The sequence below is a fragment of the Equus quagga genome, chromosome 20 (assembly GCF_021613505.1).
Source record: "Equus quagga isolate Etosha38 chromosome 20, UCLA_HA_Equagga_1.0, whole genome shotgun sequence".
NCBI lineage: Eukaryota > Metazoa > Chordata > Mammalia > Perissodactyla > Equidae > Equus > Equus quagga.
The window spans coordinates 4,880,778-4,904,984 of record NC_060286.1 but is presented as its reverse complement, the minus strand read 5'-3'; the positions used below and the strand labels follow the sequence as shown (position 1 = coordinate 4,904,984).

Sequence of the window (24,207 nt, the reverse complement as noted above, 5' to 3'; positions counted from 1 at the left end):
TCCAAGCATTTGAGTCTCTCAGAAGAGAAGCCCCAGGAAGCACAAAGTCTTGCTATGGGTTATGAGGCAGCTGTTCCGAGATTCTGTCAGAGGGTGGCCAGACAGACGAAACTGGCTTAGAGAGAGTACTGTCGAGACACATTTTTTCTCCCTGCCACTTGAGACAGGACATTTCCCTATTTAAGCTGTGGACACACTACTTTATATCACCAAGCATCTCTTAGCCATGTGGCACTGTTACCTGACATCTCTGTTTAATGCTTCATAGTTTTAATTTTCACCATTTCAGTTCACTTCAAGCCCAGCAATCAGAAATTGCACCATGTCCTAGTCCCTGTTACATGTTGAGCTGTCTACTGTCCGAACACCGGTGTCAGGTTTTTTGGCTGATACTCAAGTCAATTTTTTCACTATTGCTAGGTGTCAGAATTGACAGTGGACGTGCTAGCAAGAGCATCAGATTAATCCTAAGTGACTTGATCGTGGTAAGAATACTGTGGAAAAACCCATTAGCTCCATGGTGAGGAGCCTCAGTCAATGCCTAACCTTGCTTCTGAATTCAGTGGGACACCTTGAGCAGATGCTGGTTCAGCAGGAGTGAAAGGGAATTTAAAGTGACCTGTGTCACGTGTTTGGGAGTGGGAATGGTGCGAAGTCGTGGGAGGGTTTTGCCGGCCATGAGAGATGGTTACTCAGAAACCATCATTACTGCCCCCTTGATGGCTGTTAGCATCACTGTTGTTGTTTGATATTATGGAGTAATCAGTGTCAAGTCAACCTGGGAAAAAGAACCATCAGTTACGAGGATGCACTTTCCATTCCAGGTGACATGACTAGAAGCGCTTCTCAGGCTGAACTCTCTGAACTTTCCCCTCCTGGGTTGTGGGGTTTTGTAAAGATTCTCAGGACAGATATAACTTGACGTCTTTGAGCGCTATCACCAGATGTTGATATATGAGGTATATGTGTTATTTATGGTAAACTAAGAACATTGCTTCTTTTTAGAGGTTCATTTTTTCTTTTTCTGTGCCATCTTTATATGGAATAATTGTGTATGTGTGTGTTTACCTTGATCCACATGCTTATTTGGGATTCAGGTAAGCAAAAATAAAATTTGGGGTTTATTTTAACAAAATTGTGAAATTCAGAAAGCATTACCTTATAACCTTTAAATATAACCTGGTAGTGCCATTTGAATGAATTCTTTTAGTTTTAGTTCTTTGGATCAGGGATCCTGTTATTGTTTTGGCACAGTTTTTTATATTTTTATTTTTATTTTTTTTGAGGAAGATTAGCCCTGAGCTAACATCTGCCGCCAATCCTCCTCTTTTGCTGAGGAAGGCTGGCCCTGAGCTAACATCCGTGCCCATCTTCCTCTACTTTATATGTGGGGTGCCTGCCACAGCATGGCTTGTCAAGCGGTGCCCTGTCCGCACCTGGGATCTGAACCAGCGAACCCCAGGCTGCCAAAGCAGAATGTGCGAACTTAACCGCTCTGCCACTGGGCCGGCCCCTTGGCACAGTTTTATTTGCTGAACGTTTATTTCATGTCATTGTCCTTTGTGATCAGAGGTCTTCATGACATCATTATTTGTATTTCTTGGGTGTAATTAGTTGAAAGACTGGCTGAAATACAGATGACTTTCTCTTCAGTTTTTATGAATGGAAGGTGAGTGCATACAACTCTGGTTTATTTTGCACCTGTTGGTCTTAAATGTTGCCTTCATGCTTGTAGCAATTAGTCAGAGGAATGCATTACTAATAATTTACCAAATGTTACTGTAGGTTTCCTTAGATCTAGCCAGTTTTGTTGAAAACCTGGGTCTGGCTCATTGTTGATGCGTTCGTTCTTCCACCTGTTCATTCAGCAAGTACTGGTTGAGCACTGCTGATTGCCAAGCACCGTGCTGGTCACTGCTGATACACAGAGGACAAGACTATCCTTCCTTCTTCCAATAGTTGTCCACCTCTCTGGGTCAAGCTGCTAAAAAATATGTTATTTTGCTAATATTTGGAAAGATGAGCATACCTTTTTTGTTGCTGATCTGTGATAGTAGTCACTGTCCCACTGGAAATTGCAGCAGTGTACAGTGACATAATATTAAAGATGTTTAACAGGTACAAAATGATTTTAGGCTCCTAAAAAATAAGAAATTTTTTTTGGCAGAAAAAGATAATGCGGGAATAGGCTAGACTAGAAGAGAAATCTCACTCCTGTAATGCTTGTCTTCCTCCTATCTTCTCTACACACTTTCTGAAACTTCCTTTTTCTGTAGCTGCCTTGTCAGGCTTCCTCTTTGATTCCTCAAATATTTAAAATGACAAGTAGTAAACCTTATAAGTTTCTTTGGGCTGAAGGGTGGGGTTGTGGAACAAGGAGAAGGCGTTCCTCTTTCATCCTACGTGTCAGTCAAGGTCCCTCCTTTCTTTCCAGTAGTATAAATTGTATGCTACTCAAAAGATGTTTCTGGAGAGAGTGCTCTTCTGTTTCGCTGTCTGACTTGGAATTAGACATTTCATGTAGGGCGTTTCAGGACAGGGAGAGGAGAAAGAAGGCTCTGTGCTGGTGGGTGAGTGTGGGAGAGATGGTGAGATGTGAGACAAGTTGACATAAGCAGTGCCCTTCAGATCTCGTCATGAAGGCAACACCCTTTTTCTTGGCCTAGACGTGCCAAGATGCAGTCCTCTCTTTGAGACACAAAAGGATGGAGTAAGAGGACTTTTGAGGTCACTTTCATTTTTTTATAGCTCTATACTTAAAGTCTTCAATTTTATTGAGATATAATTTACAAATAATATTGTAACATGTTTAAGGTGTACATCGTGGTGATTTGATATGCATATACATTGTGAAAGGATTCCCACCATCTGGTTAATTAACATCTCCGTTACCTCACATACTCACCTTTTTGTGTGTGTGTGACAACACTGAAGTTCTACTGTCTTAGCAAATTTCACTTATACAATAGGGTGTTATCAGCTGTAGTCACCACTTTTCACATTAGATCCTCAGACCTTATTCATCTTAGAGCTGGAAGTTTGTATCCTTTTACCAACCTCTCCTCATTTCCCTCAACTCCCAACCCTGGCAACTTCTTTTCTACTCTCTGTTTCTATAGGCTTGACTTTTTTTTAGATTCCGCATATAAAGGATTCTGTGTGGTATCTGTCTTCCCTTGTCTGACTTATTTCACTTAGCATAAAGCCCTCCAGCTTCATCCATGTTGTCACAAATGACAGGATTGCCTTCTTTTTTGTGGCTGAATAATATCCCTTTGTATGTGTGTACATATATACATACACACACAAACACACACACACACACATACCACATTTTCTTTATCTGTTCATCCATCAGTGGACACTTAGGTTGTTTCCATATTTTGGCTATTGTGACTAACACTACAGTGAATGTGGGAGTACAGCTATCTCTTCTAGATAATGATGTTGTTTCTTCTGGATATATACCCAAGTGTGGCATTGCTGGATCTTATAGGTCTATACTTTAAAGAGGTGGAATTAACTGTATGCATTGAGGACCAAGCAGAAGTTGTCCTTGGTGGGTGGTGGTGGACACAGGACACCAGTTCAATGATGAGCTTTGCCTTTGTGTTCCTAGAGGATCAGTTTCATATCTCACAATTATTCTATTAATTACAACCTTCTTAGGTTTGTGGAGAGGAAAGGGAACTAAAAGTGATTTTATAACGCTTTAAAAATAAACAGATGTTCTTTGTAGCCTGTGACCACTTTCTGTCTACAGGAGGAAGGTCAGCAACGCCCTTCGTCAAAAGTCATCAAATAGTCTTGATGATCCCCAATGGTTTCTCCATAATCCAATGACCCCGTTACTTTTTCTCTATCCAACTTCCTCCTCAACTTCTCTTTAATTAGAGACCTGCTCCATCTTTATGATGACTCCCTTCACACACAGTCAACTCCCTCCTTCCCCCACTCCTCCCAGCTGAGCTCTCCTAGCAACACTTGCCGATGATTAAATCTCTGCCTGCTCCACCCTCGGCTTATACCTGCACCCAAGCAGCTGATGTGCCTGGAGAAAACCACACAACCATTTTAACTTGTCTCACTTTAAATTTATGACATCACATTTCAAGTGGGCCCACAGAGCTGCCTGGCAGTCTTACCACATTTTCCCTGAGAATTTGCTCGCCTACTCTCCAAGATGACTGTTTCCCACTTTCTCCTCTCACCTCAAACCACCAACATTCCTCTTTTCCTTTCCAGTTTTTTATTTGACTGAGAAAAATAAAAGAAATATGAAGATAGCTTTCACATATTCCCACTACCAGATATACTCACTCGCCTGCACCTGTGCTGGCTGCAGTGGAGGGTGTATCTGAGCCAGCTGTGCACCGGATCCCCCTCCCCTGCCCAGTAATAGCAAAGAAGCCAACCTTATAGTGGCCACTATGTGCCAGGCTTAGTTCTAAGTACTTTATATAACAACTAATATAAGCCTTACAACAGCCCTATGAAGTAGGAATAATACCAACTTTACAGGTGAGGAAGCTGAGGCACAGCAAAATTCGGTAACTAATCACACAGCCATAATATGTTTGTGTGGCTCCAGTGTCCATGTGTGTAATGGCTCTACGGTTCCTCACCTCTCAGGCATTCCCTCAGCAGCTCTCTCTCTTCTGCACTGCCAATTTCCCCTTCACCAGATCTTACTCGTCAATTACAAGCACATTCTAGTGTCTCCTATTTTAAGAACCTACCCTTGACCCCTTATCTCCCTCCAGCGACCCACTTACATCCCTATTCTCTTTCTCAAATTTCTTGTAAGAGTTTTCTATATTTGCTGTATCTACTTCTTTTTTTCCATTCCAGTCTGGCTTTTGTCCCTACCATTCCACAGAAACAATTTTTGTCAAGGTCACTAATGACCTCCAAAATGTCAAAGCCAGAGGGACATTCTCAGATTTTTGTTCCGCTGCTCAGAAATCTTTTTATTCCTTTGGTTTCCTTGACACCCGTCTTGGTTTTTCTCTCACCTCCGCAGTCATTTCTCTGTCTCCCTGGCTGGATCTTCCTCTGCTGGCCAACCCCTTCAATGTCTGATTGCCCAGGGCTTGGGCTGGATCACTTCCCTTTCTATTCACGCTCATTCACTTGGTGATCTCAGCCAGCCTCAAGGCTTTAGATATTATTTATAAGTAGACGACTCCTAGATTTTTATCTCTAGCTTTGACCTTCCTCTTACTTCCAGCATCTCCACTTGGATGTCATTCACATAGCTGTCACATAGTTCATATGTCTCAAATAAAATTCTTGATTTTGCATTTTATCCTTTAGTTCTCATTTTTAGTAAGGTGAGATCTTCCTCCCACATCTCACCTCATAATTATCAGCAGGGCTTTACCTTCAGATTCTGTCCCAGATCTGACCACCTGTGCCTCCTTCCAGGACGACTGACACCCTCATCCAGAGCACCGGCATCTATTTCCTGGGTTCTGAAGTAGTCTCCTAATGGGTCTCCCTGCTTGTTCTCTTGCTCTGATCTAGCCTGTTCTGCACCCTGCAGCCAGAGTCATTCTTTATAAATATACGTCAGATCTGGCCCCGTCTACCCTAACTCCCTCATTTCCTAGATTCTCTCTGTCCCTTCCTGTCCCCCTGCCCAGCCTTCTTTGCCATTCTTTGAACACAACAAGCACACATCTGCCTTCTTTTGCCCTTGTTGTTCCCTCTGTTCCTTTCTGCTGGGAATGCTCTTGATGTAGATATTGACCTGAAATAAACAAGAGAGTTCATTATTTTGGTATGATCTTTGTTCAAACTCACCCTATCAGAAAAACTTTCCCTGATCTCCCCATCTAAAATAGCAGCGCCTGGCATTTTCTATCTTCTTGCCAGTTTTAATCAGAGTGTAGTGTCGTATTGTATATTTGTGTATTTATTTGTTTGCTGTATGTCTCCTTGAGTGGCATATCAGCTCCGTGAAGACAGAGACATTATTGCTTGATCCCTTTCTCCTGGAACTAGATGCTTGGTAAATAATTGTTGAATTTTTGCAATAGCGACAAGTATTAAGTCTTACAAAGTTAAAGGACATACAAGAATAAAAAAGGTTAGAGGTAATTTTTTTTAAAAGTTAAAAAACCTTGATAGATGAAATGATAGGTGAAAGGGGTAAGGGGTATGTGTGGAGAAAATTGTCTAGAAGCAGAAAAGGAGAGTCTCAGAATTCTTGGCTGGCTTCCCTTCTCCCCCGTCCGAGGAGGGTTTCCTGTTGCAGGATCGGCTGCGTTGAGAGCCCAGGGGAGAGACTAAGGGAAAGGCCTTGGTGGACTTCGTCGGCTGTCATCCAGAGCTTCAGGGCAGCCTCCATGGTGAGGGTGGGGCCTCGAAGTAGTCCCAGAAAATTAAAATTAGTGAAACAAAATGAAATTGAGGATCTTATGTTCCCTAAACCTACTCCACCTAAAAATTGAAAATGACAGATTGTGAATTAAACTCTCATGATGATGGTAACGATAATGATTTTTTTCATGTGTTGCTTTTCTGACTGACCTTGGTCAGTACCCCGTTCCCCGGGCCCCTTTAGAGCTGGGTTGAGAATGTTGATGTCCTTGGTCCCCGTTTCTTGGGTCACTCCTCTGTTAGGAGCACAGATCCAGGCGTGGAGTTATGTACCTCTCACTGAACATTGTTGTGAGTTCTACTCGCTGATGTGGAAGAAGACTAGAAAGAAAACTCTGCCAAAATAATGAATTCTCCTGTTTAGTCTTATGAGATAGAAAGGAATTGGAACACTCCTTTTAAATTCTGTTAGTATTTCAGTGTGCTTTCTAATGGGTAAATCTTTAATGACCTCCAGAAAACCAGGAAGGGGATGTTTCTTACCCTTGTAAATATAAGTGACTTCAATAAAAATTCATATTACCTGAACTTTGACTCCCAAGAAACTTGATGCATGATAATCATGTGACATAAGTGTGATTGTGAAAGTTTAAAATGTAGGTATATGGTGGGCACATAATGCCTCAAACCTCACATTGCCCTACTTTGGCTATAAAATTTGTTTTAAAAGGCCAACCACGATTATTTTGTAGTGTTTGGGTCACTTCAAAAGATTCATTACATGCAGTCACTGTATTTCTTCATCCTTCCCTTTGGTTTCTTTCTGCCTAGAGGGAGAAGAAGATGAGGATGAAGAAGATGAGGAGGAGGAGGATGAAGAAGAGGAAGATGAGGAGGAAGATGAGGAGGAAGACGAGGAAGATAAAGATGCAGACTCCCTGGATGAGAGCTTGGATGGCGACACTGAGCTGCCTGGGTTTACTGTCCCTGGCCTCACGTCTCAGGAACCCGGCTTAGAGCAGGGAAACGTGGTCCCCCTGGAAAGAGCCACCTACCAGGTGCCAGCCGCCATTGAGTGGAAACAGCAGAATCAGGGCCTGGGTAAGAGTCCTGTGTGTTTTCCTCTCTCCTTCCTCCCCTCCTTCACTTTTCTAAGGTGATGGCTTTTTTTCATTGGCCTCAATTAGGGAGCAAAATGGGTTTTCAGTTTATGTTTATGGGTGGTTCATTTGGGGAAAAGTTAGTTTTTTCTTCAATATGTTTATATTTATGCTTTTCAATAGGCAGGCTCCAGACAGTCTCCAACTGCCCACGAAGAGTACAGTTACCGTGTTCTTTTTGGAAGGAATTCCATCTTTCCTTCCCAGCTGGAAGACAGCTGTAGGCTCTGGGAGGACTTCCAAATGGGGAGGAGCTGTGTGTAACCAGTCTGCTGAACAAGCAGTGTGAATGGACTGGAGTCAGAAAACAAATCTGTCTTGTCACCTTCTGTCCTTTCAGAATTTACTCCCTGGGGGAAATTCTTCCCCCGCTTCTGGGTGAGCTTTCAGCAGCCCCTCGCTGCTCTGTCCATTCTTGTGGTTGCACTCCATTGTCAGTCACAGCCTCATTTCAGCAGTCAGTGGCCAGACAGCCCAATGCTTGCTCTCTCAGTGCGTGGCTGCATTTTCAGGGGAGGACTCTGTGGATGCAGGCTGACCCCAACGTGGCACTCTTCTCTGTCAGCTGTGAAGCACCTGTGTCTCTCTCCTCTTGGCTTTTTCAGGCGAGACACTGTTAAGCTCTGGATGATTCTTTGAGTCATCACTCTCCTGACCTGAGGCAAAGTGACCTCTTCTCCAAAGAAATCCCCTCTCTGAAATTCTCTTAATCTTTAACACCTAGGCCCTTTTGTACCTTCAGTGTAGCAGGGGTTAGGTTTAAGAGTCATAGAACCAGTTTTGGGGATATTTCATTGGAAATTTAGGTGTCGGTCTCGGACTTTGCTCTGGAATATCATGCTAGTGTATCTTGGTGTCTCAGTTGAAACTTCCAATATAGAATCCTATTACATATGATTTCTTAAAGATCATTCTCCTCCCATCCTGTGAAACTCTTTCAGATCAGCAGTGAGAAAGGGCGAGTGCATTAAAATGAGTATGGAGGGGTAAAATTGCAGCGTCTGTGTAGTTTAAAACAAACTCTTTTTTTTTTTTTTAAAGCTCAAACTGGAATTGGTAAAACCTTTAAAGGTTTGCAGTCTAGGGAGGAATACCGCTTATAATTTCCACAACTAAAGAAACATGCATAAGGATGTTTGATGCCATCTTCTCTTCCTTTGTAGAGTTCTCTGATGAACTGTCCTTGGATTTGTTAATTAATTTATCCAACAAACCCAACTCAGTCCTGTTCTGTTCCCGGCACTTTGCAAGGCAGAGGGAACACAGAGAACAACAAGACAGTGCCTTTTCTTGATTAGAGCAGAGCCCATTTCATAAAGGTTTCAGTGCAGCGAAGCTGAGTTCTATAATAAAGGAAAGTCATAGGAGAGCAGAGCAGAAATGTAGAAGGGGGCCATTTAGATTAGCCTGGAGTGTTTCAAGCTGTCACTTGTAGGATATGTAGATAGGAGAGAGCCTGTAGAGGAAGGAGCCCAAAGAAAGAGCATGCTCAAGGCATCAGAAGGATGAAAGACCATGACACATACAGATGGGTTGGCAAAGAACATCGTAAGTGGATAAAATGAAGCCCTAGGAGATATGTCAGCAGAGGAAGCTGGAAAGGAAAGCAAGGGATGTATCATGAAGAGCTTTGAATCCCACGAGGTTTTAACTTGTCCATTATGAAAACTGTTCTGGTAATAGCATAGTGGAGGAAGAGGGGAAAAACATGAGATTGGAGAGAGAAAAAGGCCATTTATGAGACCAATGAAGTGGTCAACATGAGAAATGAAGGCCTGAACTAAGGTGGAGGTCGTGGGACAGAGAAAGAAGAGCCAGCCTGAGAGCTATTTGGTCACAGGTCCTAGTGACTGATTTGGGGGGATGAAGGAAGACAGAAAAAGAGAGTTGATGATTTCTAGGTTTTCAGCTTGGGGAAATGGGTGGATGGTGATGCCTCGGTGAAGATAGGAAATAGAGGAAGAGAGGTGACTTTGGCATATTGGGGGAGATGATGAGCTATTTTGGGCATGTTGAATATGAGGAGCCTGTGGGATGTCCAGGAGGGACTTAGATTTTGAGGTTTGAGTTCAGGAAAGAAGTCTGAGACTGAGTTATAATTCTGGGGTTATCACTTTATTAGGTGGCATAAAGGTTGTAGTTGAAACAGTGGGATTTCCTGTGAAGTATGCATATGGTGAGGAGAAGGTAATAAAGGACGGGCTTTCACTGGACAGGCAGAGCGTATCAGTAATGTGAGTACAATGTTTACTAAATTATTTTCTGAAAAATTCATGTGATTGGGCAATAATTACTTTAAAAACATACCAAATGAAACTGATAAAAGATTTTAAAGGTATGAAAATGTCACATTATCAAAATATTATAAAACACAAAATAATATTAACACAGGCCTGTGAACATGTGAATAAATATTTAGTTTGAAATGCGCCTATTCTATGTGAACTGGTTTGAAATGAACAAAATAAAATACAAAATACAAAGAAAAATTATTACAGAGCAGGTTAAAAGCAAAGACGGAAATCTGTACATCAGGTAGCTCCCCTGGTGTGGCTTTATAATATGGAAGTATCATGTACAGTTACACAGTCTTTTTAATATGGATTGGATGAATATTCAGGGATTCTAGCACTTTACTAGAAAGAGGAGAGAGGGAGAGAGAGTTGCCTTCGTATAGAGTATGGAGGAGATATGGCATCTACCCCTGGACTGTGGTCAAGGAAACCAATTTTCCCCACTTATGAAGTTGACTTGCCATCTATGAATAATTATAAGCAATTGGAGGGGCTGTGGATCTTAGAACAATATGTGGAGGCTATAGTTCAAGGCCTCTAGAAAGGTCACAATCCTGCTGACACCTTGATTTTAGCCCCTTAAGACCCCTTTTAGCCTTTGACCTGCAGGACTGTAAGATAATAAGTTTGTGTAGTTTTGAGCCACTAAGTTTGTGGTAATTTGTTACAGCAGAAATAGGAAACTAATGCATAAATATTTCATAAGCAGCATCATATTAGATGCTGGCAGTTGCAGTCAGAGTGTGAACTTAAGTATAGTTTTTCTTAATGAATCATTAAAACAGCAAAGATTGAGACTCTTTAAAAAGTAATCCCATTTAATAACAGTTGAATTGGCTATCTTCTTCATTCCTGTTTTTAAATGAGTTATTTTATTTATAGATCATCACATCCTATTTTACAATATGAGTGGCATTCCAAAGCAAGTGCTAAAACCTATGTAAACTTTTAAGAATGAACAGATTGGAGTCAGTCATTGGGATTGGCTAAAAATAATGCAGACTCTTTGAATAGATTATAGTCTCACTTCCTGTGAAGTAACAAGAGCAGAAGACATAGATGACTAAGGTAAAGCATAGATTCATGGCCTCAAATTCTCTGCACTTCTGTTTTCTGCATACGCGTTGCTTCTAAAGCTTTGGAGAGAGAGAGCTCGCCTTCTCGCTCATGCTGTTGGGAGGCATGGCTGTGGAATGCACTGTGTGCTGTCAGGATAGAGAGGATCAGGAGTGAAAGTTCCATATTCTGGCTGAGGTGGACTGATTGAAAGGTACAATGCTGGCAGCATATAGGAAGCTCTTTATATGCACATGCAGAGTTCATTTCTTCTCTGATCTAACAAGTTCATTTTCAAATTTATTGGCAAGAACCTGTACAGAGAGTGGATCCTGTGACCCACACCACTTCTTATCCTGTTGCTGTAATAAATCAATTATGCTTTTTAAAGTATGTGATCAAAATGACCAAAGTTGAGTCAACATATCCATTTTAATGTTTAAAGATTTCCATTGTAATTAATACCTGCAGATTCTCTCCTTCTTGCATTCTATCTCTGTTAGGATGCCTTTAGCTACAGGTAGCAGAAACCATAATTTAAATTGGCCTAAAGAATAAAGGAATATATTTTCTCTCAAAACAAGAAGTCCAGAGATAGAGCTCCTAGGTCAGTTCACGGTCATCAGTGACCCAAGTTTTGCATCTTGGTGCACTGTCCTCCTCGTGTTAACTTTGCCCCCGGGCTGGCCTCCTTCTAGTTGCAATGGCTGCAGTAGTCTCAGGTGTTGCATCCAGACAAGACATTGTCCAGAGAAGGAAGACTGTCTTTTCACTGTTTCTTTCTTAAGAGAGAGGAAGCCTTTCCAAGAATCCCCCAGTAGAATTCTTGTTGCCTCTAATTGTCCAGGATTGCATCCCCATTTCCAAACAATTCTTGGCAAGGGGAATGTGATCACATGACTGGTGGAATGGATGGGCATGGTTGTCAATCACCACACTCATCACCCGTGATTTCTGTGTTTTTCCGTTTTCTTCTCTTGAAGCTGATACTTCACCATGTCTCTTCTATCCTCTAGGAGTCCTATGACCAATCTTGTTAAATTCATATCTTTATTTTAAGTATGTTTTGAGTACATGAATTCTGGATGAGGGTCTGAGGGTGGTATTGTTCTGTGTTCTTCCTCAGGATGAGACCATTTTTGGCTACTTTACAGTTTGGTTGATAGTCTGAATGAACAAGGTTTCCAAAGCCATCAATTACTTAAGTGGAGAATTGTTATAGTTGTCTTCACTTTTTTTCAAAAGCTTGCAACTAACAGTGGAATGGACTTTTGGTTTGGGAGGTGAAATATTTTTCTCTGGAAGTCTTTAAAAAACATGATAAATATTCAATTAATGGTCTAGGGGTGTTTGTGGAAAGCAGAAGAATGAAGAACACTCATGTATCTATTTTTTCATCAGACATTCATTGAACACTTACTGAGTGTGTGTTGTATGTTGTGGAAATACTGAGAGGCTGACATATGAAGAGATAAATCACCATGGGGCAGAGAGTGGTCCATGGATATGAGGTCAGTGGCTGAGCAGTTCCACAGCAGGGAACTAATCATCACTTATACCCAGGGATGACTTCGAGTGGGCAGGCAAGAGGGAGGCGTGACTTCAGGGGTGCTTTGCCAGATCCCCTGATTTATATCACCCTTCCTGTCTTAACATGGTGCCTACTTTTCAATATTAGAGCCTTCCTTTAGATTGAAATTGTATATCTTGAGAAGGCCTTAGAGAAATGCAGATCTGCTATCTGGGTAGGATAACTCATTAAGATATTATCATTTATTTATTGTTGTTAATTTATTAGGTTCATTAGCTGGTGATTTAGGATGTTTTAAGATGAAAGAGGAAGGAACAGAGGACAATATGTTTTGAATTAGTAGGAAGATAGAATGAACTGCAGCCACAGGGTATGGGGGTTGGACCTTAGAGAAACTGAGCACTTGACTGTGAGAAAGTCAGACCCTCAGCCCTAAAACGTGCCAGCTCTTCTCTTTCTTCTCCTCATCCTCCTCCTTCTTATTCTTTTGAAACAGTTAACATGGAGCTAAGACTTAACACTTAGATACAGTGCAGCAGGAGGGAAAAGATGCTCCGCAAAAGACAGTGGGAGGTGTGAGCTTTCAGACAACTCTTCAGTGCAACAAATGGCAGTGTGTTTTGATGTATCACGGGTTGAGCTATGGATTAAAAGGTTGCTCAGGAAGCTGCCAGGGCTGACGTAATTAAATATGTGTATGGAAGGAGAAGAAGGAGAGAAACCTCAGTGCAACATAACCGGCACAGAGTGAGTGGCAGATTGGCTAAAGACCCCTGACCAGTCGTTCTCTGTCTTGATTGCACATTGGAATCACCTAGGGAGCTGTAAAAACACTACCTGGGTCCTCTTGCTAGAGGACAGCTGTCCTAGACTGACTCTACTGGTTGTTCCCTTGGGGTCAAGCAGCTTCTGTTTATGTAGGAGAATGGAGGAAGGGAACTTTAAGAAGTGTTTCTGTATTCTATGAATGGAATCCCTATTAGTAAAGGTTTACATTGCTTTATATGATCTTTTGTGTATTGGATTAGTGTGTCTTAAAAAACCCCAGGTTTTTACAGTTATGTGGAGATCAAACTTAAAGTCAATATCCATGCTTGATTTTCCCCAAAAGCCCATGGTCCCGTTACAGACTCCTAAAGCTGGACCCTGGAGGTTTGTACCCAGGCTCCTGCCTCTGGGATGAGTGAGCATCTCCTGGTATGGTTTCAGTGGGTCAGCATCTGCTAGTTGTCTGGGGTTCCTTCCTGTTCCGGAGATGGTGCCCAGGGTTTCTGGATTTGAGGGTAGTGCTGTTCGCTCTTTGGAAAGAACTGGATTATTTTTCCTAGACAGGAGGAGCAGAAGACCTGGGTGCCAACCTCCTTTCTCACATTAGGCAAGACGCCCTAGTGCTGGAGTTTAAATGAGAGACCATGGTCCCTGCCTTTCCCTGCCTCACGAGGATGAGCGCATGAGGGGAATTCGGTCTGCAGGGGAGGATGCCTTCCCAGTCCAAGATATTATTTCTTTGTAGATCTTTCCATTTGGGCTGTTGGCTGCTTGCAGATTAGTAGTATTTGGGGATTTATAGGGGAGAAAAGTCTGTCCATATGCCTCTGGGGAAGATTCAACAAATTCAGGATTTCCGTAGGTTTCAAATGCACTTATTTCCTGAGTTTTCCATTTATTTATTTTTTTTCCTATTATATTGTAGATATTTTTGTTAGAAGCCTTGAATCCTCTTTTTAGCATGAGGTAGGTTATAAATAGGTTAAATACATAAAAATGGATAGACTTCCTTCCTGCTGCTCCTCTCCAGCCATGCTCGCAGGTGTGTACTGAGGACCACAAATACAGAAGTTCGTGTGAACCAAAAGTCAAAAGGACAGATGGCCAAGCCTAAAGAAAATCAACTGCTGGCCTAAAAACTATTTAATGTTTTTTTCTTTCATTTGATGTTCAAGACACTTCTGATGAGCAGTTATATATATTGACTACAGTCAAACTTTGTGTTCTTTCAACGTGGGAATGTTAAGCTGTTTGGAAACAGGAAAGGATTGATGGCATGGATAATTTTGTGGGTTGTACTAAATCATTTTTAAGACTGACCCTTAATGATTTTTCACAGCTATCTGTAGGACTTTTGCATGAAGAATCTCAGGTAGACGTAACTGAGGCTTCAGGAATTCATTAATTCCAAGAGTCATAGGCAGAACTGAGATCATTCGCACACACACACTCTCACACTCTCTCACGGTGTCCAACTCAGCTGTGGAACACTGCAAATTCCCTCCTTCTCCTCCTAAGTTTTCTTTTGAGAAAATGAGTGAGGGAAACCCAAACGACAGAGTTAGTAGAGAGTGTCTCTACAGCACAGTGGCAGCACAACTACCCACCAGTACGATTTTGGGTGTCCAGAGCAAGCCGCTGACTCCCGCAGGCATAGAGCCTCTCTGGGGATGTTGCCGTGGTGAGGAAGGGAGATTAGTCTCGGTTGTTAGAATAAAATTCTTTGCGCTGGCTGGGTCTCTCCAGTACTGTAGTAGTAGGTTCTGTGTCATCTAATAGAACTGCCAGCCTCTCAGGCTGTCAGGAAGCCAGAGCGATTTTTGAAATTCAAAGGATTGGTGGTGCAAAGTAAAAATACAACACAGCACAAGTGAAGGAGGGATTAAAGAAGGAATCAGAGATTTAGATCAGGTAACTTGAGGATTCAACAGTTCACGGATCGGAAGCGTTTCTTAAAATGTATTTGTCTCTTTTATACCCCTGATGTATTCAGGGACCTCCATGGTCTGTCTGGGGTCCACCTGCCGGCTTTGTTTTTCCTGGCTGCTCTGTCAGAGACCTCTGCCTTAGTCAGGCTATAGTCACTGTCGCCAGCACATGCATTTCTGCAGACATGCATCTGTCTGTACCCAGCTCGCTGAAGCCTCTCCTGGCAACCCTAACTCGTGCTGAGCTTCCCCTTTTGAAGCTCCTCCTGCAGTTATTGTCAGTATTGCTCAATTTCCATTCAGAGCACTATCTTATTTTGCTTATTCTTTTGAGGGAAACTTCATAGCATCTAGCGGTCAGCGTTGAGGACTGTTGATTGCTTAAAAGGGTGTTCTCTTCCAGCTGGTAGCTGTTCTGGGCCTGAAACTTCCCAGCTCAGTTGGGAGGTGGGGTAGGGGTGCTTTATTGCACTCTGACTGTTTAAACAGTGGTCCCTTCTGTTACTCTCCTGGAGAGCAGCATGGGGGGTGTTGGGGTTTTTAAGTAGAGTTAGCTCTGTTCATGGAAAAAGTGGTAACTGATCGAGTACCAAGGTCTTTCCAGAACACTTATAACTGACATTAAGCTTAAATATCTCATGGCAGGTAGAACCTCATCTGACTTTAACTTTCTCTTGTTCTCTCTACTTACCCCAGAGCAGTTTTTACATCTACAAAAAGGCCTTTTGAACTAATTAGAATGAACTAATTACAGCATGCTTTCCAGTCATAAACCATAGAAAGCATTTTGAGGCTAGGTTTTCTGGAACATAATCTATCGTTTTATTTTCTTCCAGCTTTATTAAGATATAATTGACATACAACATGTGTAAGTTTAAGGCATACAACGTGTTGATTTGATACACTTATATATTGCAAAATGATTACCACCATAGTGTTAGCTAACACCTGCATCACATCCCGTAACTACCATTTCTTTTTTGTGGTGAGTAATCTAACATTTTAGAATATATTTTTAGAACAAACGTTGAGTAATTCTACACTGTAGAAATGTTCAGACCTTGGAAGTGTTGGACCAACTACCTTTATTGTCTTGGCATCTGAATCAGATAGAATGAGATGGCTGCATTCTCACAGTGGTCAATCGTTCAAAGCCTTTCCTTACAGTGAATTAGATGGCTTAATAGAAACAAGGGCCTCTATGGAAGAGTAGACACAGCCGTGGTGCCGCCTCGATGGGAGTGAGAGATTCACTACCCGGATTCTCCCCGCCACTGAAGCGTTGCTTCCCCAAGTTAGAGAGCAGAGTTGTCGTTTTGCATGTTAATTCTGGCTGCAACAGACTTATGATTATAATATAGTGTTTTAAACGCTTTAGGCTCTTGGTTTGAAAGAATTTTTCTCTTTTCATGTCTTTAATGCCCTGTCAGAGGACCTAGACATTGGTTTCTTGTATCAGAAGTTCACTAAAAATAACTTTGGAGCTGTTGATGAGGAAAGGCCCTTCTGGAAACCTGAACCCAAATAGCTCAGCTCCAAATTATTCATCTCTATTTCTTTTAATGATCTGTATGAGATAAAAGACAGTGCTTTCCAGAAGCTGGAGCCCTTATCTGTATTTTCATAATTAAATTATGTTGAATTAGAGAATTGGGGAAAAAAAAATCATATTTCTTTCATTAGTAATGAATTTCTTGCCAAAGCAATCCTGAGAAAAAAGAACAAAGCTGGAGGTATCACACTCCTTGATTTCAAAATATGTTACAAAGCTATAGTAATCAAAACAGCACAGTACTGGCGCAAAAACAGACATGCAGATCAATGGAACAGAATTAAGACGCAGAAAATAAACCCACATGTCTATGGAGAGCTAATTTTCAACAAAGGAGCCAAGAACATACAATGGAGAAAAGAAAGTCTCTTCAGTAAATGGTGTTGGGAAAAGTGGACCATTATCTTATACCATACACAAAAACTAACTCAAAATAGATTAAAGACTTGAATGTAGGACCATAATACTCCTAGAAGAAAATATAATCAGAGGCTGGCCCAGTGGCGCATCAGTTAAGTGTGCATGTTCTGCTTCAGTGGCCCGGGGTTTGCCGGTTTGGATCCTGGGTGCAGACATGGCACTGCTTGGCAAGCCATGCTGTGGTAGGCATCCCACATATAAAGTAGAGGAAGATAGGCACAGATGTTAGCTCAGGGCCAGTCTTCCACAGCAAAAACAAAAAAAAAGGAGGATTGGTGGCAGATGTTAGCTCAGGGCTAATCTTCCTCAAAAAACAAAAAGAAAATATAAATCAGTACACTCTTTGACATTGGTCTTAACAGTATCTCTTTTGAATACCATGTCTCCCCTCACAAGGGAAACAAAAGAAAACATAAATTAAAGGGACTACATCTAACTAAAAAGCTTCTGCACAGCAAAGGAAATCACCAACAAAACAAAAAGACAACCTAACAATTGGGAGAAAATAGTTGCAAATCATATGTCTGATAAGGGGTTAATATCCAAAATATATAAAGAACTCATACAACTCAATGACAAATAAAACAAACAACCTGATTAAAAAATGGGCAAAGGACCTGAACAGATATTTTTTCAAGGAAGATATACAGATGGTCAATAGGCACATGAAAAGATGTTCAACATCACCAATTATTAGGGAAATGCAAATCAGGACTACAATGAGATATCACCTCATAGCTGTCAGAATGATAATAATTAACAAGACAAGAAATAACCAGTGTTGGAGAGGATATGCAGAAAAGGGAACCCTCATACACTGCTAGTGGGAATGTAAACTGGTCCAGATACTATGGAAAACAGTATGGGGATTCTTCAAAAAATTAAGAATAGAAATACCATATGATCCATCTATTCTACTTCTGGGTATTTATTCAAAGAACATGAAAACACAAATGGGTAAAGATATTTGCACCCCTATGTTCATCACAGCATTATTCATAGTAGCCAAGACTTGGAAACAACCTAAGTGCCCATCGACAGATGAATGGATAAAGAAGAAGTGGCATACACAATGGAATACTACTCAGCCATAAAAAAAGATGAACTCTTGCCGTTTGTGATGACATGAGTGGATCTTGAGGATGTTATGCTAAGCTAAATAAGTCAGATGGAGAAAGCCAAATACCGTATGATTTCACTCATAAGTGGAGGATAAAAACAACAATGATGACAACAACAACAAACAAACACATAGATTTAGAAATTAGATTGGTGGTTACCAGAGGGGAAGAGGTCAGGGGATAAAGGGGTAAAAGGGCACATATGTATAGTGATGGACGGTACTTAGTTTTTGGGTGGTGAACATGATGTAGTCTACACAGAAATCTAAATATAATGATGTACACCTGAAATTTATATAATGTTATAAACCAGTGTTACCTCAATAAAAAATAAATAAACTTAAAAAAAAGGAATGAATTTCTTATGTGAAAATTCAGCAGTCACTTTTCCTCTAGAGAGCTCGAAAAGGAGTCTTAGAACTAAGCCAGAAAATAATCTCTTCATCAGCTACAGTTAATAAACAGATTAATAAGGCACGTTACATCTGAGGAGAGGGCTTTGAACTAATTTCTTTGTAATCAGAATGCACTTGTAGGCTCAGGTGGGGAATTATTAACTCGTGAAAACATCTAGTAGGCTCCTCTGAGAATTAAACAAGAAGAGGCACTGAGAGAACTGGGAAAATTTTCAGAAAGAAATTAAGAAATTAAGTATAAATTGTCCTGTTTGAAAAGCATGGAGGAAAGTAAAGAAAGATGGTGTTAAAAAGCGTCCAATTATGTTAAAACAAAATTGAGAAAGTAGTGAAAACAGTGTGCTTATCTCTTGATTTGAAGTTACATGATGCCAAATTAAGGTGACTCGTAATCAAATGTTATTGGTCCATTGTTTTAAGAATCTGCAATATTTGGAGTCTCCCAGGTTTTATTGTCTTACTTAACGTGGATCAGAGAAAGAATGCACTTATTTTTGCGCTTTTGAATGCACTTTTGCCTTTCAAAAAGTAGAGAAATTCAGTAATTTTTCCCTGTCTCTGACTCAGACCGGAAAAGGGGGAGGCTCAGGCCTCAGAGCTAAGCTTCGCGCACAGGTGAGGCTGCGGGCAGCCGGGGAGCTTGCTCCTGTCCTTTCAGCATTTGAGAATTAATAACCACAGCGTTCTGCTTTTCCAGCTCAGAACTTCTCTGCTTTTCTGTTGGACAGAAAGATTCTTTCAGAGAACTTGGCACAAAATATAGATATACGGTCAGTAAGGGGTCCCAGTTTCAATTCATGTGAAGAATCTTTAAAATAAACTTTCCTCACGTATAGATTATGAAGACCCAGGGTAGGAATTTAAAACGGAGGAGTGCTCACAGCTGAGGGGATTTTGATTTACACCTTCCATCTCTTAAGTTTCCCTGCAGGGCTGGAATCTTTTTGAAATAATGGGATTTGAATTTCCAGCTGCTCCACTGGAAGGAGGATAGCAACTGTTGGGAACAGGATGGATTTGATGACTCCTTCGGGGTAAATACCCAGAGTAATGTTGGCGACTTCTAACTGTATAAGGTTTGATGTGAAATCAGCCGTAGGCACCAGGTGAACTACCGCCTGGGTTTGTTTATCACAAGCCTGATAAAACATTGCACATCCTGCTGGACCAAGGCCTCAGGCTTCAGAGCCCTGCCACATGGCAGCAGAAGGGCGATGGAGGCTGTGCACACAGTTAAGGTGAAGAGTTGTTGCCAGGTAGGCCTTACTGTTCAGGGCTGAGCCACAGAACCCACAGAGGGCTGTAAAGACAACTCATTTACTTAATCCACTAATGAAAAGGAGGTGGGGGCAAATCATGGGAACAATCATGATGTGGGGAAGTTCATTTTCATTAGAATCTTGCAGCCTTTTCCTTGACTTCCTCCTTCTCTCTGGTCATCATCCTCATCATCCTCGCTTTGCATTCTTGCTTTGTGCACTGCTGGCACCCAGCCTGGACTGTGGTCTGAAGAGGCTTCGGTCTTCTCTTAATCCCTTTCACTGTATCAAAACACTCTTTCTTTAAGACCTTGATGTAAAGACTTTTTGAGGGGCCATCAATAATTCATAGTTGTTAAAAGATAAATTTTAAAAGAAGATATGATTCTCATTCAGATATAAAATGAATATGTGTCAGAGATTTTTTTTTAACTCATTAATTAATAAAGAAACCAGGTAGATGTCACAGCTGGTTCAAAGGAGAGATCAAAGAATCAAATTTACATGGAGTGAAGGACTGTTAAAATGAATTTACAAGCGGGTCAGGACTGACTTTTTTCAAGGAACGAGGGCTGTCCCTCCACTGGACAATTAATTTACTTGTCTAGAGAAGAATAATTTCTGTTGCTATAAGTTACCTATAATTTCAAGAGTTTAAAATAATTTAAAGGTGGTGCAGAGCCCTGATGGAATCAGATAATTCTCAGAGGCTCCAGCACTCCATTAAAAAGATATTTAAGGAGAGTGGGCAGAGCAAAATGGCTGGGTGAGCTGACCCAGGATTCTCTCCCCTCCAAAATACAACAAAAGATTGGAAGAACTGGATTTCAGAGAATAAACATAATGCCAGCTCGTTAGAGACCTACAATACCAAGAAGGCGGAGATCATAACCTTGCTTACACCTTCGGAGGCGCTGGAACGGTAGGAGAGAACATCGCTCCCTCCCCTAGAGTCTGCACGGGTCAGGAAGGAGCGGGGGAGGGGCTGCGCGACCGGGGGACCATCCAGGACTCCTGCCGCTGATTCAGTGGAGACCTGCTGACTGGGGGAAAGCTTCCGTCCGCGGGGACCCTATAAATCAAGGGCCTTGGGAGACCAGAGAACAGAACTGATCTGAACCCAGACCGGCGCATGTGAGTAACAGCCCCTCCCCCCCAACAAAGCCAGTGGGCGCAGCCATCTTGCCCCAAGGCGGAGAGCTAACACGCTGCTCTCGACCCCCATCTAGTGGCGACAGGCTGTAACTGCAACTGAATTCTACCACCATGAGAAAAAACCACTCCTCTACCATCCAGCAATTTATAAAAGCCCCAGACGAGAAGGAAAAGAATAAAAACACAGAATTAAGTCCTGAGGACTTGGAATTAGGTAAACTAAGTGATAATGAATTCAGAGCAGCTATAATCAAAAAACTCAATGAGATAGAGAGAAAGATAGAGAAACAAGCCGAGTTCTGGAGTTACTTCACAAAAGAGATTGAAATCATAAAGAAGAATCAAACAGAATTACTTGAGATGAAAAACACAATGGACCAGATAAAACAGAATACGGATTCCCTGAATGCACGTGTAGACCACATAGAGGAGCAAATCAGCATAATCGAGGACAGACAGTCTGAATGGCGCCAGACAGAGGAAGAAAGAGAACTAAGAATTAAAAAAAATGAGGAAAACCTCCGAGAGATAATGGATTCAATGAGGAGTAAGAACATAAGGATCATAGGAATTCCCGAGAATATGGAAAAGGAAAATGGAGCAGAAAGTGTGCTTAACGAAATTATTGAAGAGAACTTCCCAAATCTAGGGATCAACGGAGAAATGTGTGTAGAGGAGGCTTTCAGATCTCCTAGATTTGTCAATGTAAAAAGACCTACTGCAAGGCACATAGTAGTAAAGTTGGCAAATAGGAATGATAAGGAAAGAATACTCAGGGAAGTAAGAAAAAAAAGAGAATAACCTATAAAGGAGCCCCTATCAGACTTTCAGCGGATTTCTCTACAGAAACCTTACAAGCTAGGAGAGAATGGAGTGATATATTCAAAACTTTAAAGGATAAAAACCTTCAGCCAAGAATGCTCTATCCAGCAAGAGTTTCCTTCAGATATGAGGGAGAAATTAAATCCTTTCCAGACAAACAAAAGTTAAGGGAATTTGTAACTAAAAGCCCTCCATTACAAGAAATCCTCAAGAAAGCTCTCATATTTGAAAAAAGAAGAAAGGGAGAAAGGGGACACAATCCACAGACTAGGGAGACCGATGGATAGAACCAGAACAGGATAGCAAATATTCAACTATAGCATTAGGGTAAAGGTAAGGAAACTACCAAAACAAGGACGATCTTAGCACTCTAACTACAAATTAATAAGACGAGTTGGAATAAAAAATGAAAATAATTATTTAGGAGGGGAAGAGCAAAGGGTCTAAATCAGTATTGGTCGAGTAAGTAAGAGACCACCAGAGAATAGACTATATTATACACGAGATTCTAAATACAAACTTCAAGGTAGACACTAAAATAAAGTACAGAACAGAGTCACAAATCATAGATAAGGAAAAATCTAAGAAACCCAGCATAAGAAATTGCAGTATTAAATGGGTAGTCTAAAGCACACAGGAAAAGAAACGCAGGAAAACAAGATAATGAGGGACAGATTAACAGCATTAAGTCCACATGCATCAATAATCACTCTCAATGTGAACAGATTGAACTCTCCAATAAAAAGACACAGAGTGGCAAAATGGATTAAAGAACAAGATCCAACAATTTGTTGCCTTCAGGAAACACACCTCAGCCCCAAGGAGAAACACAGACTCAGGGTGAAGGGGTGGAGGACAATACTTCAAGCAAATAGCAAGGAAAAAAAGGCAGGTGTTGCAATTCTCATATCAGACCAAGTGGATTTCAAAATAAGACAGGTAAAGAGAGACACAGAGGGACAATATATAATGATCAAAGGGACACTTCATCAAGAAGAAATAACGCTTATAAATATCTATGCACCCAACACAGGAGCACCAAGATTCATAAAGCAACTATTAACGGACCTAAAGGAAGATGTTAAAAACAACACAATAATAGTAGGGGACCTCAACACCCCACTCACATCAATGGACAGATCATCCAGACAGAAAATCAACAAGGAAATAGTGGAGCTGAATGAAAAACTAAAACAATTGGACTTAATAGACATATATAGATCACTCCACCCTGAAGGAGCTGAATACACATTCTTCTCAAGTGCACATGGAACATTTTCTAGGATAGACCATATGTTGGGAAACAAGGCAAGCCTCTACAAATTTAAAAAAATTGAAATAATAACAACCATCTTCTCAGATCATAGTGCTATAAGGCTAGAAATTAATTACAAGAAAAAAGCTGAGAAAGGCACAAAGCTGTGGAGACTAAACAACACACTACTGAACAAGCAATGGATCATTGAAGAAATTAAAGAAGAAATCAAAAAATACCTGGAAACAAATGAAAATGACAGCATGCCATACCAACTCATATGGGATACAGCAAAAGCTGTATTAAGAGGAAAATTCATCACAATACAGGCACATCTTAACAAACAAGAAAAATCCCAAATAAGCAACCTTAAAACACACCTAACTGAACTAGAGAAAAAAGAACAAATGAAGCCCAAAGTCAGCAGAAGGAGAGAAATAATAAAAATCAGAGCAGAAATAAATACTATTGAAACAAAAAAGTCAGTAGAAAGGATCAATGAGACAAAGAGCTGGTTTTTTGAGAAGATAAATAAAATTGACAAACCCCTAGCCAGACTTACAAAGAAAAAAAGGGAGAAAGCTCAGGTAAACAAAATCAGAAATGAGCGAGAAAACGTAATAACAGACTCTGCAGAAATACAACAGATTATAAGAGAATACTACAAAAAACTATATGCCAACAGAATGGATAACCTAGAGGAAATGGATAAATTCTTGGACTCCTACAATCTCCCAAAGCTCACTCAAGAAGAGGCAGACAATTTGAACAGACCAATCACAAGGAAAGAGATTGAAACAGCAATCAAAAACATCCCAAAGAATAAAACCCCAGAACCAGATGGCTTTCCTGGGGAATTCTACCAAACTTTCAGAGAGGATTTAATACGTATCCTTTTCAAGCTTTTCCAAAAAATTAGGGAAGATGGAACACTTCCTAACACATTCTATGAGGCCAACATCACGCTGATACCAAAACCTGACAAGGACACCACGAAAAAAGAGAACTACAGGCCAATATCACTGATGAACATAGATGCAAAAATTCTAAACAAAATTTTGGCAACCAGAATTCAGCAATTCATCAAAAGAATCATACATCAGGATCAGGTGGGATTCATACCAGGGACACAGGGATGGTTCAACA

The 24,207-nt window shown here is 41.0% G+C and overlaps 1 protein-coding gene across 3 annotated transcripts in view; it reads left to right on the top strand.

Moving 5' to 3' along the window:
- Nucleotides 1-24,207, top strand: part of ARMH4 (armadillo like helical domain containing 4) — a 173,015-nt gene that overhangs the window by 86,158 nt on the left and 62,650 nt on the right. For all 3 annotated transcript variants that reach the window (XR_006886277.1, XM_046646980.1, XM_046646979.1), the window contains one exon: nucleotides 7,156-7,425. Coding sequence is in view for 2 of the 3 variants with exons in the window: in XM_046646980.1 (XP_046502936.1) it covers nucleotides 7,156-7,425 (270 nt within the window). In the remaining variant the exon portion in view is untranslated. The remainder of the gene's footprint in view (nucleotides 1-7,155; nucleotides 7,426-24,207) is intronic.